Source organism: Sinocyclocheilus grahami, unplaced genomic scaffold, assembly GCF_001515645.1.
Source record: "Sinocyclocheilus grahami isolate Dianchi unplaced genomic scaffold, SAMN03320097.WGS_v1.1 scaffold945.1, whole genome shotgun sequence".
NCBI classification, from domain to species: domain Eukaryota; kingdom Metazoa; phylum Chordata; class Actinopteri; order Cypriniformes; family Cyprinidae; genus Sinocyclocheilus; species Sinocyclocheilus grahami.
Genome location: NW_015506124.1, coordinates 103,444 through 122,853, shown reverse-complemented (window position 1 = coordinate 122,853; position 19,410 = coordinate 103,444). Strand labels below are relative to the sequence as shown.

Below are 19,410 nucleotides of genomic sequence, written 5' to 3'. Positions count from 1 at the left end.
TGTGTGTGTGTGTGTGTGTATGTATATATGTATGTGTGTATATATATATACATGCACAATCTTACTGTTTTACTGTATTTTGGATCTAATAAATGCAGCCTTGGTGAAACTTTAAAAAACTTTTTTTTTAAATTCCAGTCTCCAAACTTTTAAATGGTAGTGTACCTATTCATTGTTTATAATGAATGATTTACAATACTAGTGCAGTTATCAAATGGAAGTAAGTGAACTGTGTAGCAAATGAAAACAGCCCTGCACATTAAGGCAAGAGTTGTGTCCTAGGCAGCCACTTATGTTGCCAAATTGGTTGACCAGCCTTGTCTGAACCACTCCATCCAGGTTAACATGTTTTATTTGCCAGAAACTATTGTCAATACGCGTGGCAGACGCATCTACTTGAAGAGGATATCCCTAAATAAACCTTTGGCTGAATTTAACATCTAGGGGTAAAAATAAGGTGCATGATCAAATGGTAAACTTTTTTTTTTTTTGGTCCATTCAATGTCCAATGTTGTTTTAAACCCCATTGACTTTCACTGTATGGACAAAACCAGACAACATTCTTCAAAATATATTATTTTGTGCTCCACAGAACAAATACAATCATGCAGGTTTGGAACAACATCAGGGTGATCATGTAGTGAGTAAATGATGACAGATTATTCATTGTTTGGGTTAATTAAACAATTTTTTTACAGCAATATAAAAAGACAATTAATAACATTTTGTATCTCTGAAAATGCATCAGGGTGGATTCCTGTGAGGGGCAAATATCCTCACAGCTGTTACACTCATATTCATCTCCAGACTGAACCACGAAGCTTAGCAAACACTGCTCTGTGTCAAAATACGAGGCCAGCCGATTATTGGGGTGGATTTGAGATCCAGCACTTTTCCATGGGTCATAAACTTTAATGTGCACCATGAGAGCCAAAATAAGTCAAACCAGGTCAAGATAAGTGTAAGTGAAAACATGAAGATTTCAATATGGTTTCAGCTTGAGGAATAAGTCATTGCACAACCTCCACTAATCTATCACTTTACCTCATACCTCCCATTCATACACATTCATTCTGAGTGCAGATGAATTTAGTGATGTAGCATTAGTTGGCCAGGCTTTCTGTCACCCGAGTAAAAGGGAAAGAAATGTACTCCACCTACAGGATGTGACCTCAGTGGAATGCGCTTTTGATATATTTGTGGAACAGGAGTGATGATAGGCCTACACATGCATGTACACCAGTGTTGTTGGGTAAGTTACTCAAAAAGTAATTCACTACAACTGACTAATTATTACTTTAAAATTGCAATTTTATTACATTATTGATTACTGCATTTAAAAAGTAATCAGATAACTAATTACTATACTTTCAAGTTACTTTCAAGTTTACTTTTCCTTTTCAAGTTATCAAACCTAAAAAAATACACTACAAAGTGAAACTCATAGTTCATTCAGTAATTTAATATTGACTGAAAAATTACATAAGTATCAAAACAGCAACTTGAATGATCACTTGTATTTTTTCCTGATAACAGTGAAAAGAACTTTAACTGTTCCATCATTTTTATTGTACATATAAGATTACTACATAATTTGAAAATGTAAAAGGTCTATTTTTATTTGTATGCACCCGCAATATTAAAAATATTGTGCTTTTGTAAAATAAAGAAAACAAACAGGGTTATACCCAATTCTGATGTACACACATGAACTGGTCATATAAACACTTTCTGTCCTCATAAAGCACACAAAATGAGGTTATGGTGATTTAATAAAGAAACTGAGGTTATGACGTGATAGACAAAAATGATCCGAAACACACACACACAGCTGAGGAGAAGTGAGGAGCTTCCTGGATGCTAAAATAAGGGTCTTAAACGGGAGAGAGGAATTGAGCTTTCTCAAGCAGCCATACCTCCTGAAGCTTGTCAGACAATGCAGAAAGCACTCGACCCCAGAACTGCAGGTCTATCCCGGGCGTGTGGTTATCCAGCACCATGGGCAACTGATCACAGAAAGAAAAAGAGACGTCTGAGTTTACATTAACCTTATGTGAAATGTATTAACAATCACAAATTTGTACAATGCGAGAAGAAATAGAATGTCGTCAAATAATGATTGAATAAATTTGAGTACATAATTCTAAAAATGTTTAGTACCTTTACATTTTGATTGTCTTGAATGTAAAATTTAAATACAGTATATATACACACCACTGTTAAAAGGTTAGAATGATTTCTTTAATATTTTTGAAAGAAGTCTCTTATGCTCACCAAGGTTGCATTTATTTATTTGAATGTGTAAAATATTATTGCAATTTAAAATATTTTTCTATTTTAATTATTATTATTATTGTTTATTTTGTTTCTTTCTTTATTATTATTTATCTATATCAGTTGTGCTGTTTATTTTAATTTTAATTTTTTTTTACTGATTTTGTTTTGGGATTTTTGATGAATAAACGTGCATAAGAAATCTTTTGTGACATTCTAAATGTCTTTACTCTTGATCAACTTAATGTATCCTTACTGGACAAAAATATTAATTTCTTTTGCAAATGGATGCTAAACACAATTTCTAAACTACACATGGCCCTGAACATTTAAAGGTTTTGAATATCTGTGCGTTAGAAAAATGTTTTTAAAGTACATTTTACAAAAGGCCATTCATTTGGATTAATGTAGTCATTGGTTTACTGGATGTTGATTTATTATTGATTATTTATTTAATGATTTATTGTTTATTGCTTAATAACAATTACCTATGATAAAAGAGAAAATATGTTCCTTTTTATTGCAAATGACTAATTGGTACATGTTACTCCGAGGAGAGAAAAATATATATAATATAATAACTCGCTCTTCTCTGAAATGACTTTCTACTGACACCACTACAGGCTGTATGGGCAATTTGATAATGTTAAACAAAAGCCAAAAAGCTATCTGAGCAATATTCTTGATTTATTGTGGTACATAAGGTCCACTTTTCACCATCCAATCAAACACCCAAAGAATGAACTCCAACCTTAAATGCTTTCTCTTTGATTATCCTGATTCATTCTGAATTATTACAAAAGTAAGATACAGGTTGCGATCAGAGTCCCATGTTGACTTCAAAGCATTGGGCTTACGAAATGATGAAGCAGATGAGAGCTAATGTCATGACTGTGTTTAATCATTGCACAGTGATTTGGTGTCTAAGACACAAGTATGTGATGCAAGATGAGCAACAACTTTTTCCCGAAACTTAAACATCATCACGAGAGAGAGAAAAACTGCATAAAGAACAGCAACTGCTTCCACAGCCGTTCTCATCACCAGAGGGTGTGTCTTCCTTAATCTCATTAGTAAATGAGGCCATGCAGTGTGTCATCATGCTAACACTACCATCTGCTTCAGTCTAACCCTAGGTAAACCTCACAGAGACAGAGAGAGAGAGAGACTTAGAAAGAGAAAGCTGATAAGTAGTGTTGTTTCAGCTGTATTCATAGGCCTTCTAAAATCTAACAACAGGAAAGTAGGTCTGGCTCATGATCTACATTCTTAATTTAGTGCGCCACCTGCGAACTCTTATGATGTGTTTAGAACAGCTTTTCCATAATTCCAAGCATGTGACATTCATGGTCGCTGTGATTTTGCCAAGTAAGACATGTTCCTGGCTCAACATCTCTGTCCAAAAATATAGACTTAACCCAATCCCTACCCCTAAACCTAACCCTACCCATAATTTATTCCTAAAAACAGTGTGAAATGATAGCTGATTAACAAGGGTGTAGAAGCACCTAACCCTGATCGTAAGCCTAAAACAGATATTTCCTGAAAACGATGATTGGTTGATAGGAATGTTGTTCCAGGAACATGTTGTACTTGGTGAAATCACGGTCACCTGACATTCATACAGCTCCTGTACTATAGAGGAGAGCACTGGCGATAGTTAATTACTGTTATAGTTATTTCCAATCTTTATGAAAAATGTTTAAACTTTCTCTGCAACAAAATTTACTAGTAAAATGTTTTAAAATGAATGAGGGAAACAGAGAGCGGTGACCTCTGCAGTGAATGTTTATGGTTATTGGACTCACATTTAAGTTTCAGATAAGCTAATATAAATCTATTATATTTACATAATAACTTTAATTTGATAACTTCTAAATCATATTATATTTATACATTTAAATAGTATAAAATATACACAACCGTTCAAAAGTTTGGGAGATTTTTTTTAAAGAGATAAGTCTCTTATTTTTTTTTACCAAGGTTGCATTTATTTGATCAGAACAATCAGGATTCTTTGGCTAACAGAAAATTCAAAAGAACAGCATTTATTTGAAATAGAAATATTTTGTAACATCGCAAATATCCTTACTGTTATTTGATCAATTTAATAGGTTCTTGCTGAATATAATAAATAAATAACTTCCTGACCACCAGACTTTTGAATGGTAGTGTACATTATTCACGTTTTATTCAGTCAGCACTGCACAGTTGTATTTAATGTATTTACTGTACACAACATTTTCAATCCATTTAAATTTGAAAGTAGCCTTTTCAGGCATTACGCTTGGTCATACTTTGCGACTGAATAACATCTCAGTCCTCTAAACATCAGTATAACTGTGCTAAGTAGTGCGTGTAAAGAAAAAGCGTCATGGCTGACCAGTCGTAAGAGCTTGAAGAAGTCTATGTTGGCATACAGCACGTCCTCGATGTTCTGCAGTCTTTGCTGGGAAAGGGCACACATGGCATTGCGGACCCCGTACAGCCCTCCATGGCTGGGGAAGATGAGGAATCGCTCCAGAAGAACCTGACTGCAAGCGATCTCTTTCAGAGTCAGATCCGGGATTCCATATGCAAACTGGAAACACAAGAGATGATTGTTGTTAAAGACAAAGTGCATTCAGCATGTCCATGTTTCAGAAGAATTTGAAAAATCTTTTTGACTTTTGATTGCAAATTGTGTTACCTTGGCAAATCTGAGCACAATGTGAAGCATTGCTATACGTTTTTGACACTCTGGCTGCAATATAACAAAGAGTGAAAAATTTAAGGGGGTCTGAATACTTTCCGTACCCACTGTATATGAGATTACTGGGGTATTTTTTTTCTCAGACTTAATTATTTGGTTATATTTGCTCTAGAAATAAAGGTACAAAAGTTGTCACTGGGGCGGTACTTTTACAAAAGGTACACTTTTGTACCTATTAGGTTCTAATATGTACACTTTAAGTACTAATATGTACCTTTAAGGTACCAAAATGGACCCTTTAGGTACAAGTATGTACCTTTTGAAAAGGTACCGCCCCAGTGACAACTGTTGTACCTTTATTTCTGAGAGTGTTAATCCCACTGCTGTCTGGAAGAAAAAAAAGGAAATTATCTCATATGTGTTTAAAAAACACAACTGTCTCAGCATGTTCTTACAGAAATAAGAAATAAATCTTTAGATGGTATAACACAGGGTTCCTCAAATCTTGCCCTGAAGGGCCAATGCGCTGCAGAGTTTAGCTCCAACCCTGATCAAACTCAGCGACCTGTGATTTTCTAATGATCCTGAAGACATTGATTAGCATGCTCAGGTGTGTTTGATTAGGGTTAGAGCAAAACTCTGCAGGAAAGTGGATCTAATGGGCCAGATTTGAGGATCCCTAAGATTTGTCCTGACTTATCAAAGTCAGACTTAAACTTGTATTGAAGAAATCTTTCAAATACAGACATTCGGAAATATCTCTATACATGATTTATTGTGTGTGTCGCAATACATTGACATGCACTTAGGAAAGTGTAGGATCACAGCAGCCTACTTAAGAGTGCGTGAATCAATGAGACAATGGGCTACACCATAAATCAGTCTGTGTGAGAGGCTAGCGTGAAACAAAAGAAGACGTACGTCACGAAGACACTGACATACAAACTCAGGAAGGTCTCCTAGTGACTTTTAACACCACATGAACCCACTAGATTTGGCTGGAAACATCTAGTAAATCCCCATAGGAGTATTTGAGGATGTGACTGTGTGACAGGATTCTGCTTGCAGTGGAAGCTGTTAAAGCATTTACGAAAACAAATGTCTCACAAGAGAAGCAAGCTCATTTGTTTTTAAAAAAAGAAGTAGCCTATAAAGCAAAATTCACCATAACGTACTTGCTCCACCCGCACTTGTGCATTTGTAAGATCATAAACCACCACCTCTGAAAGCCCAGCGTCCCGCAGCAGGAATGACGTTAGACCCTCGTCATCCTTCAGAATGTGCTCTACTTTTAGTCCTTTACCTGATGGCACAAAGGAAAGGACACGGAGGGAAATATATGATATATGGTGATTTTAAACAACAGTGTACTGTAAGGCTGTCAGCATGAGTACATGGAATTAAAAAATAGCATCATACTGTCTGTCAGTAATGTTAACACAATTTTTACATTGAAAATGTAAGAAAATGTGAGTGTCTATGCTAAACTCGCCTCTGTTTTGGTTGCTAGGTTTTTATTGGTTAGGTGTTGCACAAACGGTAAAAAAGATTTATTTCAAATAATAAAAAATGCTTTCTTAAACTAAATCCTTGAAAGTCTTTACTTGAGATGCAAGTAAACAAATATAAATATTCCCTTTTATGTGGCCTAGATACATGGCCACAATGGAAGAATGCATTCCACTCCTCCTTAAATGAAGCACTCTTAACACTGCAGCAGTGCACTGACCAGCGTGTATAATGATTTTGACATATATTCATTTAGAGGACAAACTGTGCTGACAAAGTGCTTGAATGGATCACTTGATCACTGAATTCTTCATTGAAAGCTTTGTCGCTCAACAGTACTCTGTGCTGAAAGGTCTCAACATGGAGTTGTGTGTGGAGAAAGTGCTGAAAGATTCAACTAACCAAAGGTGTTCAGAGATAAACTACAGGGCTTTCATTTTAGTTAACAACATAAGAAATATTTTGAAAATGTTATCACGTGACATTTAAAAGATGTAAATGATGACGTGATGACGTAGGACATGTCCCTGAATCAAAATCGAATGGTTCTGGAACATTTCTATCAATACTCCTGTCAAAAGTTTGTGTTTTTTGTTTTGTTTTTTGGTTTGGTTGGGTTTGGTTTGGCCACATTAATTGATCAAAATTAGGCTTTTACGTTGTTACACAAGATTTCAAATAAATGCTGCTCTTTTTGTATTTTGTACTTTGTATTTATTAAAGAATCCTGAAAAATATTTTACAGTTTCCACAAAAACATTAAGCAGCACAAATGTTTAATATTTTTTGGGGGAAAAAAAACTATTTGAGCAGCAAATCAGAATCATTTCTGAAGGATCATGTGACGGTGAAAGCTGTGGCTGATTAATGGCTGTGATTGAATGGATCACTTGATCACTGAATTCTTCATTGAAAGCTTTGTCGCTCAACAGTACTCTGTGCTGAAAGGTCTCAACATGGAGTTGTGTGTGGAGAAAGTGCTGAAAGATTCAACTAACCAAAGGTGTTCAGAGATAAACTACAGGGCTTTCATTTTAGTTAACAACATAAGAAATATTTTGAAAATGTTATCACGTGACATTTAAAAGATGTAAATGATGACGTGATGACGTAGGACATGTCCCTGAATCAAAATCGAATGGTTCTGGAACATTTCTATCAATACTCCTGTCAAAAGTTTGTGTTTTTTGTTTTGTTTTTTGGTTTGGTTGGGTTTGGTTTGGCCACATTAATTGATCAAAATTAGGCTTTTACGTTGTTACACAAGATTTCAAATAAATGCTGCTCTTTTTTATTTTGTACTTTGTATTTATTAAAGAATCCTGAAAAATATTTTACAGTTTCCACAAAAACATTAAGCAGCACAAATGTTTAATATTTTTTTGGGGAAAAAAAACTATTTGAGCAGCAAATCAGAATCATTTCTGAAGGATCATGTGACGGTGAAAGCTGTGGCTGATTAATGGCTGTGAAAAGAAAAAAAAACAGCTTTGCCATCACAGGAATACATTACATTTTAAAATATATTACAACAGCTCTTTTTATTGTGTTTTTGATCAAATACATGCAGCCTTGTTGAGTATATGAGACTTCCAAAAACACTAAAAATAAACAAATACAAAAATCTTACTGACCCCAAACTTTTGAATGGTAGTGTGATTATATTAAAAACAGCAGCCAGGATGTTTAACTAAATTTCACCTCATGTTCCACGGTAGGAAGTCATACAGGTTTGGTATGACATGAGAAATAATTTCCCTCTGATTTTATGTAACTCACTATATTTGAAAGGACAAATAAAATATGTTGATTTCAGAATGCGCCCTATTTGGAAAAATCACAATCACTGGACATTTTCCTAAAAATTCACTCCATATATAAAGAGAGATTTGGGTTCGCCCTCACACTAAGGACTAGTCATCGGCCCATTAGAGAGAGAAGGAAAAAGAAAACAAGTATGAGGGTAGTGGAAGTACAAGAGAGGAAATGCCCACTCTCTCCATCCATCATTCAGATCCATTAAAGTGATCCCATCAGTTCCTCTGAGGGCCGGGTTAATGGGCCAGACAGCAGACGCACCCCCTGCCCAACATACCTGCCACCAGCGCAGGATTGGTGCGCAGCGTCTCCATGAAGTTGTTCATGATGGTGGCTTCATGCCACAGACGGCCGAGCTGATGGAACTCAGTGTCGTTCAACAGCAGCTCCTGTGAATCTTGGTAAAATCGTGCCAGTCTAAGGAGGACAGAAAGAAATTAGTTACAACAATAAACTGGAACTTGGATTGGAGCTAACTTAGTCCATTAAAAAACAAACATCTCCCAACATTTTATGGTATGAATATGAATAGAAAAATCTATCTATTGGGATAAGACTAAATTTACAATCCCAACTGTTGGTTATCGAGCTGTTGTTACTCCTCTGCACTGGAAGAGTCATTTTTCCTCCAAACTGAATTGTGTCAGAGGTCTATCTCTGGACACCTACAACACGAAATGTGCAAGATAGGAACATTTTCCAGATTTGAGATGTGAGATGTGAAGGAACATCTGACTCACATGGAGTTGTGGTAGTTGGAAACGACCCCAGGCAACTCTCCTCGAGTTTGATGGCGAAAACATGGGTTATTAGCATTGCAGAAAATTCCTTGAAACCAAGGCAGGATTCCCGCTGAGGGCATAGCCTTGCTGGGAAAATGACCTGCATTTACAGATATGATGAGTAAGTCCTCAGGCACTGCACACAGATGCTAATGAACTTTCAAGCTGTGATGTTTTCCTGAATACCATTATCAATATTTGGCTGAGAGTGTGAAATTGTACAACCAAAAGTAACTGTACTGTATTGTGTATTCTTACATTCATGTTGGCGATACAGGGGATTGGCTCTTCGTAGCCACACAAGTCCGATGAATAAAAACACAGGCCACAGAATCTCAACCAGGAAGCGAATCTGTGTAAACATGACAAGATAACGGTATGTTCAGAAACATGTCAAATCTGAACGTAGGATTGTAGCAATGTTGAAAACAACACTTTACAACAAAGTTCAAGTTGCGTACACTCTTAAAAATAAAGGTGCTTCAAAAGGTTCTTCAAGCGATGCCATAGAAGAACCATTTTTGGTTCCACAAAGAACCATTCAGTCAAAGATTCTTTCTTACCTTTTTATAATCTGAAGAACCTTCTTTCGCCACAAAGAACCTTTTGTGAAACAGAAAGGTTCTTCAGATGTTAAAGGTTCTTTATGGAACCATTTAGACAAAAAGGTTCTTCTATGGCATCGTGAAGCACCTTTATTTTTAAGAGTGTACATTATCATGAACTACCAGTAAACAGTACTTTTTTACAGCATTTATGAATGTAGTTTACTGTGGATTTCTATAAATGTTAACATGTTTTTAACATTTCAAGTTGTACAAATAAATATGCTACAACAATCTAACTCTACTCAAAAATTTAAATGCCAGAAACCAATACAATCAAGATGTAAACTGAAATCATATTTCTTTTGTCCCCTTCTTAATAATTATTGTATTAATTTATGTGATTTATTATTTTATCAACACTCTCAGTTTCTGTTAATTAAATGAATGTCTTAAAATAAGCAGCTTTTTTAATAATTAACACAGAAATGCCAAAACATTTCTTAGTCTATAAGGGCCTAGATTGGTAAATTATTTCATTTTATTATATCAATTAATATGTACTGATGCCATACTGTACATAATAATGTTGATCTCTACAAATACACACACACACACACTTAATAACAATGTAATAAATTAGTATTATGATTTAAAAGATTAACTTGAGAGATAAAATGAATGTTAGATGATGGCCAGGTAGCCCAACTGGAAAAATAAGCCAAATGTAAACTTAAATATCCAATATCAGCTGATAAAGGGCCTAGATTGGTAAATTATTTCATTTTATTATATCAATTAATATGTACTGATGCCATACTGTACATAATAATGTTGATCTCTACAAATACACACACACACACACACTTAATAACAATGTAATAAATTAGTATTATGATTTAAAAGATTAACTTGAGAGATAAAATGAATGTTAGATGATGGCCAGGTAGCCCAACTGGAAAAATAAGCCAAATGTAAACTTAAATATCCAATATCAGCTGATAATTTTTTTTTTAAAACTCTAACATCACCAAAAAAAAATGTGTTGATTTGGTACCAATATATCAATGTATCATCCCTAGAATTAAACCATATTGTAGCGTGTTGTCCTAATGTTAAACAAATAAGAGAATCACACAAATGGTTTGATAATACACTTTTTGAACACTCTCTCTTTTCAGCTTCAGAGTTTTGCAGTATATTTGGTCTTGTGTGGTACAGTATATGTCACACCTCATTGCCTAAATCCTGCACACGGAACCAAATTTCTGAGGTTTGTATCACATGATATAAACAGAGTGCTCTAAATATAAACTGTTTTGAGGGTTTAGAAACTACAGCCCATGATGATGATTGTTTTGTTTCCCAGTGAATCGGTTAATTGTACCTTTTGTCTCTTGCGGAGTGTCCAGTTCTTCCAGAGCAGCAGACGGGTCTGGCTGCTGGTGTTCATGGCTCCAACTTAACCCCCTGTAGGGGTCAACAAGCTGCAACAGACCTGCCAACACATCACATACCTCACACTCACAATCAAACTGAAAGAAAAGCCGCAGAACTGGTGTACAGAATTTCAAGTGACAGATAATTCTTTAGAGCTTTACGCATGTGGCCATGTAATCAGATTTCAGACAGCCAGTCTTCATTAATGAAAACAGCTGTTTTAGAGAAATGTAGCTTGGAGACTTTGTTTGTTAGTCATGTGAAATTGTGTCACAAATCTTTACAGGAAAATATGGGGCTAGCATTGAACCACTGAACTATTTTGAGCAACAGCAATGATTATTACAGCAAGACCAAAACAGCACAGCAGTCACAGACAGGGCTGTTATTATGTCTGTTAGACGTCTAATTTTCCACAGTAATCTTTTAACACAAACACTGATTAACGCTCTTTCAGTTCAGGTTCAGATGCAAATGTATAATCTTACAGAGTGACAGACATATTGCACAAACTCTTGATCTTCATAGTTACATGAATATGAAATAATTAAAAACATACCATGATTTTAGGTATAGCATGCATATATATTAACCCTTCATGGATGAACAGTACTGTTCATTTTGGGGATTTTTTAATGTTTTTGAAAGTCTCTTATTCTCACCAAAGTTGCATTTATTTGATCAAAAATACAGTAAAAATTTGAAAAAAATATTACAATGTAAATGAACTGTTTTCTATTTTAATAGATTTAAAAATGTAATTTATTCCTGAATTGGCAAATCTGGATTTTCAGCAGCCATTAATCCAGTGTCACACGATCCTTCAGAAATCAGTCTAATATGCTGATTTTGCACTCAAGAAACATTTATTATTATTATTATTATTATTATCAATGTTGGAAACAATTGAGCTGCTTAATCTTTTGTGGGAACCATGATATTTTTCAGGATCCTTTGAAAAATAGAAGGTTCAAAAGAATAGCATTTATTTGAAATAGGAATCGTTAGTAACATAAATGTCTTTACTGTCACTTTCGATTAAATTGCTGAATAATTACGTGAAATAAATAAATACATTCATTTATATAAAATAAAATAAAATCTTTCTGACCCCAACTTTTTGAATGATAGTGACTAAACAAACCACTACTTAAATTGGGAACACTTGAGATTGGGGAACATATTTTCACTATTAAATTTTCCATCAATGAACTCATAATTTGCTGCTTATTGATAGCAAGTACGATAGTTGTTGTAGTAGTAGTTATGTTTAGTTATTGGGTAGGGTTAAGGGACCTAGAATATGGTCTTACAGAATAAGGCATTAATTTGTGCTTTATAAGTACTGATAAACAGTCAACATGCTAGTAGGATGCCTGCTAATAAGAAACTAGTTAATAGAGAACAGTGTTCCCTAATCTAGTGTTACCCTTAAATCAAATGGTATACTTACCTCAGTGCTGAAAAAATATGAGTTCCTTAACATTCACACAGAAATGTACATAATTACAGTCCATGATAGTCGCAGAAACGCAACAGCCAAATTCACTGCTCCTGACTGACTCAACTAATCTGATTGCCTTAATCTGCAGGGTTAACATTGGCATCAGCAAAGCCCTCCAGTCTGACATGGCTACTGTTTATTTACGTACATGTGGGAGATTGGCAAGGCATTACGGGATATTGAGGATGCATGTTGTTATATTATGTATTCTGGACATTTAGAGCTTGTGTGTTATATTTGATGTGTTCTGTTTGTGTGTTTGTTGGATGAGTCAGAGCTGAGCAGCTCAGTGCTGGAGCTCAGGTGACGTGGCTAATTAGGGATGAGGAGGGACAGAGCCTGTCATGGACAGTTTCAGCCAAACAGATCCACAGGGAGGGAGGACATTAGGCAAGAACGCCCTCTGCAATCAGGACACTGAATGGAAAGTGTGGCCTCCCCCTGAAATAACCTCTGACATGAAGTATTGAACATGCTCACCTGATTACATCATTATAAATGGTATTTAAATGTACTCATTTTAATCAGTAGTGCTTGCTAAGGCAGGAATCTGTTACTGTAATTTTTTTTTTTTTTTAGGTTTTAAAGGGATAGTTCACCCAAAAATTACAATTCTGTCATTAATTACTCACCCTCATGTCGTTCCAAACCCGTAAGACTTTTGTTCATCTTCGGAACACAAATGAAAATATTTTTGATGAAATCTGAGAGCTTTCTGACCCTGCGTAGACAGCAAGGGAACTACCATGTTCAAGGCCCAGAAAGGTAGAAAGGACATCGTTAAAATAGTCCATGTGACATCCGTAGTTCAACCTTAATTTTATGAAGCTACGAGAATACTTTTTGTGCGCAAAGAAAACAAAACTCATGTTCTGATGTAGAACACAGATGTGCTGCACCTTGTTTACAAGCAGAGCAATGCACACGCATTGTGTTGCTGTCTATGCAGGGTCAGAAAGCTCTCAGATTTCATCAAAAATATCTTCATTTGTGTTCCAAAGATGAACGAAGGTCTTACGGGTTTGAAACGACATGAGGGTGAGTAATTAATGACAGAATTTTAAACATTTAAACATAATTCTACCACACTGTTTGGCTCAAAATGTGCATATTTTTTATTTTTTAAAAGAGGTGTGCTATTACTTATAGTGATCAAATATGCACTTTTTACCTGGAAGATAAAAAATGGGAAAGGAAATCATGGTGCAGAAGTCATTTTAGTATAATTTCTATACTATTTATTAATATTCTGAATGAGCTTTTATTTTTATATTTTCAGATATCATTTACATTTTTGTTTACATCTTAGTAATTGTGTAGTGTTTTTATATTTCTATATCTTTTAAACAAATAAAATATTAAACTAATATTACTATTACTTTATTAACATTACTATTGACCTTTAAATAAATTTGTTTCAGCTTTAGTCCTTTTTTATTTCAGTAACTTTCTTTACATTTTTCTTAATTCGTTTTTCATCTAATCTTTATATTTTATTTCAGCTGCATTTTAATGAATGCAAACAATTTATAATAGTTTTAGTTTGTTAACAATAACAAAACTGGGAGGGACACTATGGTGACAACAATATCATACATACTTTTTTTTTTATTTGTCCCAGAAATAAACCACCTAGCAACCACCAAAAAACCTAGCCACAGAATAGCAACATGCTAGCAAGCACTTCAAACACCTTAGAGACAACATTTTGTCTTAAAGGGGTCATATGATGTGATTTCAATTTTTCCTTTCTCTTTGAAGTGTTACAAGCTCTTGGTGCATAAAGAAGATCTGTAAAGTTGCAAAGACTAAAGTCTCAAATCCAAAGAGATATTCTTTATAAAAGTTAAGAGTCAACCACGCCTACCTAAAACGGCTTGTTCTAACACGCCCCCACATGTCTACATCACGATGTGGGAAGATTTGCATAATGCCACGAAAAAATGTTCACGCAAAGAAAGAAGGCATGAGTTTTATTCTCTCTGTAGTATTGTTGCTGCCACCATGTCGTGAAGACGCTGTGTGTTTGGTCTTCCAAAAGAGGACGATATCCGCTTCGTCATGCCTAGAGCTGATCCATGCTGGTCGCTGAGGAAATACATCAACTTCGCGCTGTGGAGCGCCGGATCGGCTTTCACTGTGAACGAAGCGGAGTCCAGCCCGGGGTCATCACATGTGGTTGCCGCAAGCCCGCCGGCCATTCCTTCTTCGAATCCGCCGGCCGCCGCTCACTCTATCCCTCCGCCCTCCACTCATTCAAGGCCGCCGTGTGTGACACTGTGTGTTTCATTGTGAAAGCGAAACTACTTTGTTTGGCCTGACAAAAGAGGACACGACTAGAAATCAGTGGTTAAGTTGTATTTACAACACTGTTCCAGAACAGTTCAACCCAAATATTCAGATGTGTGCAGCACATTTTATGGAGGACTGTTTCCTGATCGTGGTAGAGTAGACTACAATGCCGGCTGTTCTGACTCACAGACTGTAAGTATGTGTTTTATGTATAAAGAATTTGCCACTGATGATTCAAACGAGTTTTGAGCAGTGTAGAATAGCGCATGTTGTTTGTCATTTCTCCGATCACAAATGCAAACATGGTTTTATGTTTACGCGGCACGATGCAACATGTAAAAAAGACAATATAAGACATTATAATCCGTAATTGTGTCCCAACTGGATGCAACAAATGCCTCGTTTATAATGGGTTTTAATGTTTTTTGTCTCGTCGCTCCGGCGGGACAGGGCATCACAGTATGGTGAGGGGCGTAACATTTCTGTCACACGCTTGAGGTATTCGGCCAATCACAACGCACTGGATAGCTGGCCAATCAGAGCACACCTCCCTTTTCAGACCGATGAGCTTTGTAAAAATCGATGCGTTTCAGAAAGGCGGGGCATAGAGGAGAAACAATAATGTACAGTATGTGGAAAATAATGTGTTTTTTTAACTTTAAACCGCATAAACACATTTCATTACACCAAATACACAAAATAATGTTCTTTTTAGCAATATCGTATGACCCCTTTAATCCACATGTACATGCGAAAAGACAAAACATAAAAGAAAAAAAAGAGCAGAAAATAGTTTTAACTAAATATTTAATCTGCAAAAATTTTGCTTGTCTTCAAGAATTGTTGGTATAGATGTACGCTTATGGCAGCAGGTTATGTGTAAACAAATGCTTATACAGTATAACTCTGAAATAAAACAGAAACAGATGCGCCTACACAGCCTAAAACACACATAAGCAGGAGTGTTTCCAAGAGACAAGCTATAAAACAAATATATCAGCCGGCAGCAACTGTATTACATCATGCGAGGGCAGTGATCATGCAGTGCCACAGCACTGAATGCATGTTAAACAGTTAGACTTAGCATGTGCATCAAAATGAGCAATGGGCATAAATTTACAGACAATACTATACACATTCCTGTTGAGTTTATACAATTATTACACAGAACTTTTAACTTTAATAACATTAATATAGCTGCTTATTTACTGATATAGAAGTGTCTCTTGAAACCTCATCTTATCACAGTGAAGGAGATAATAAGAATAAGACACATTTGGCATGAACGTTCAGAAACAATATCCGAAAAGAACATAAAAGAGTGCTCACTTATGGATAAGCGAATGTCACAAATGTTTTGGACCTCTGCTGATATTTCTGGCTCAAACAGTAGTTTAAAGAGACATTAACAAACAGCTATCCAGAAAATTTCATGGAGATGTTTCACCTCTCTCCTAATATGTTTGCCCTTTCTCAAAGGGATATTAAAACTACTTTCATATATACAGTATGGCACAAAAAAAGACAGCTTACATACAAATACATACATATAAAGCCGTAGACGGATCTACTAGACTGTGGAGGAATGTGGAGGAATCAGTCACTTTCTGAGTGTCACATATAGGATACTATACCAAGCGTGATAAAATTCACAACAGATCCATTCAGGAGGGAATTTTTATATATTTTTTTTAAACAAAATGGGCCTCTCTTTGCTCTAGCTCCTGCATATGGCGATTGCGCCTCTGATAGAGGGGTTTGGAGTCGGTAGGGCTGAGCTCCTCTGCACTGGAGCTTGGAGACTGAGGCGGAGAGAGAGTGACGGGGCTGATTGAGTCGCTCTCTGACGGCCCTTCCTCTGCTCCTCCTGTAAAAGTCTGCTTGGCCGTTAGAGCGATAGTCACTGATGTTGTTGGTGTGGTTGGGGGAGTCGTGACTGCTGTGGAGACTGCCGTAACTGTTGATGTGGCCGCTGTTGTAAATATGGTAATGGCTGTTGTGTATACAGCTCCTGTGGTAGTGGTTGTTGCTGTCGAAACGGTTTTTGCCAGCGAGTCAAATGTCTTGATTTGGCTTACTGATGGAGGCCTATAGAACGTTCCAGGAGGGGGTTTTAGTGTCCGTGGCGCTCGGAAGGATATTGGAGCCCCTCCGGACTGGCTTGGAGCATCTTTTCTATTGCCGCTGCTTTGGGGTACAACGCTAATCTCTGCCGGTTTTGGCACACCAGAGGATGGCAGGTTGGCCACTATCATTGCAGTTCTGGGCGTTACATCATAATGCCTGTACTGTCTGTCCCAGGTCCTCCTCAGCGTCTGAGTGTCGATGAATGGGTTCCTGTAGTAGCTGGTGAGGCGTGGTGTTGAAGGCTTCTCCGGTTCGGTGGTCTCCTGAATGGCGGCCGGCGAGTGTTCACGCTCCTCTGTGTTGCGACTGTTGCGCTCGTTGAGCAGTCTCTCCACAGGCATGCTGATGGGTCGAGACACTGGCTTGGAGCGCTGAGGACGTAGTTGCACCCCTAGGCTGCTGGCACTCGGCTGGCTGAACACAGATGTGGATTTCTGCATGTCCACAGGAGCTGAGCCAACCCCATTGACATCTGAGCCCTCACCTGCTGAAGAGAAAAATACTTTTTAATTTAATTTATTTTAATTATTAACTCAAAAGAGACATCAAAAAATGACTCTCAATAACCTAATGCATTCAAAATATGCATAGTTTTTTTGCATATCCAGGTCAGTTTTGACCCAGTGGAACAAAACCTTATAAAACAGTCAAAACTTTAAAAAAAAAAAAATTCAAAACTTTATTACTACATTACACATTTTTATTAATTACAAAAATTCAGAAGTTCTTTGAAATTTATAATTTGACATAAACTACAGAAAAAACACTGATACAAGAAAATCTTTATACGAAATTTATAAGAACATATCATCTGAGAATTACCACAGAGGCTTAAGCCTAGTCCCAGACTAAAATGCATGTCTGTTATGTTCTAGGGATGTTCATTTTAACCGGTTAACCGTTAACCGACCGTAAGAATTTTTGACCGATTAATACAATCAGTTAAACGATTTAAAAAGTCATTTATTTATTAATTTATTTCAGTAATGTATCAAAATATTTAAAAAAGTTTGCTGCATGGTTAAAATACGCTACGCGTATATAAAAAAAATTGCGTTTTTTAGAAAAAAACCAAGCCGCGTTTTATTATTTAATTCAGAAAAAGGTCTAATGCCAACACAAAATGTTTACAAACATTATAATAAACACTGTAAACATAGCTAGTAGGGATGTGACGAGATCTCATGGTACGAGATCTTGCGAGATCCGATGCGTCTCGCGAGAACGTGACGATATCCTCGCAAAACAATTTGCAGTGTTTACATTAGAGCTGCACGATTAATTGTTTAAAGATCGCGATCTCGATTCAGACACCCACGCAATCTTATTCCTGAATGACAATGATTCAGCTATGTCTATTAGATCGTGAGCGTCAGTGGAGCGTGAGAAGCATGTTTTGTAGCTGCCCATGTTAATAAATCATTCATGCTGCTGCTGATCCAAAAAGAGCAACACAAACAATCTTTTCAACCACCCATCATTATTTCTGTGTTACAGACTTTTAAATAACATAAGTTCTGGGACAAAAGTTTATAGTTTGGGTATAAACACTTATTCTCTACAGTAGCGATCAAAATGAAAGTATCGTAATATGCGTATGTATTGTAACGCTTATACTCTTCCTCCAGGAGGTGGCGACAACTGCCCGTTTAAAAAAAGTATTTGTCATTGAATCATTCGTTCAGGAGATTCCAATTGTGAAACAGGTCTTTATGAATTGAGACACTGACTCCTTCATTTAATTTTTTTTTTACATTTTGTTTAAATGAATATATATATAAAAAAAAAAGACTTAAGCAATGAACACTTTGTCAGAACCACTAGTACATTATGTTATTTTGTTTAGTTTTCTAATCTTTTTTTCTTCAGAATCGTGAGAGAATCGTGATCGCCAATTTATACACAAAAAAAACATGCTTCTCAATTTATCCAAAATCATGCAGCTCTAGTTTACATGTTGTTTATATGCTGCATATAATTAATTAAAATAGAAGTTTAATTTCAAAAAGTACAAGTTGATTTCAAAATGCACCTACATTTTTTGCATTTTGTGTTTTTCAGTTTAATAAAGACTATTTCCCCCTATATATTTCATCATTGAGGATTTCTTTAAAAAGTCTAAAAATCTCGTCTCGTTCTCGTGAACCCAGTCTCGTGTCTCGTCTCGTGGGATAACTGTCTCGTCACACCCCTAATAGCTAGGCTATTTTAGTTCCCCTCACTCCACAACAAATCCTTTCAATTAACAGTATTTTGAAAAGAAGAAGAATTAAAAATATAAGAAGCTATAAACAACAAGCCAAAACTAATTCATTTAGGCTAAAACGAAACTGAAACCAACGTTGGGTCTCTCATTCGACACAAAATCAAATGTTTCCGTATTCGCAATGTATTTGAATGGCAAATTATTATTTATTATGTAGCCTA

General features: G+C 36.1%; 2 protein-coding genes across 5 annotated transcripts in view; both read right to left on the bottom strand.

Moving 5' to 3' along the window:
• LOC107564534 (retinal-specific ATP-binding cassette transporter-like) overlaps positions 1–12,644 on the bottom strand; it is a 53,346-nt gene extending 40,702 nt beyond the window's left edge. For both annotated transcript variants that reach the window (XM_016249636.1, XM_016249635.1), the window contains exons 1-8: positions 12,514–12,644; positions 11,008–11,118; positions 9,334–9,427; positions 9,034–9,175; positions 8,571–8,710; positions 6,142–6,269; positions 4,658–4,855; positions 1,917–2,006 (exon numbers count right to left, since the gene is read on the bottom strand). In XM_016249636.1, coding sequence (XP_016105122.1) covers positions 1,917–2,006; positions 4,658–4,855; positions 6,142–6,269; positions 8,571–8,710; positions 9,034–9,175; positions 9,334–9,427; positions 11,008–11,073 — 858 coding nt within the window. In that variant the 5' untranslated portion in view covers positions 11,074–11,118; positions 12,514–12,644. The remainder of the gene's footprint in view (positions 1–1,916; positions 2,007–4,657; positions 4,856–6,141; positions 6,270–8,570; positions 8,711–9,033; positions 9,176–9,333; positions 9,428–11,007; positions 11,119–12,513) is intronic.
• Positions 12,645–16,236: 3,592 nt separating this feature from the next.
• The window catches only part of LOC107564532 (rho GTPase-activating protein 29), a 70,397-nt gene continuing 67,223 nt past the window's right edge, over positions 16,237–19,410 (bottom strand). For 2 of the 3 annotated variants that reach the window (XM_016249631.1, XM_016249633.1), the window contains exon 23: positions 16,237–17,470. In XM_016249631.1, the coding sequence (XP_016105117.1) occupies positions 16,548–17,470 (923 nt within the window). In that variant the 3' untranslated portion in view covers positions 16,237–16,547. The remainder of the gene's footprint in view (positions 17,471–19,410) is intronic. The other variant, XM_016249632.1, reaches the window with a different exon arrangement.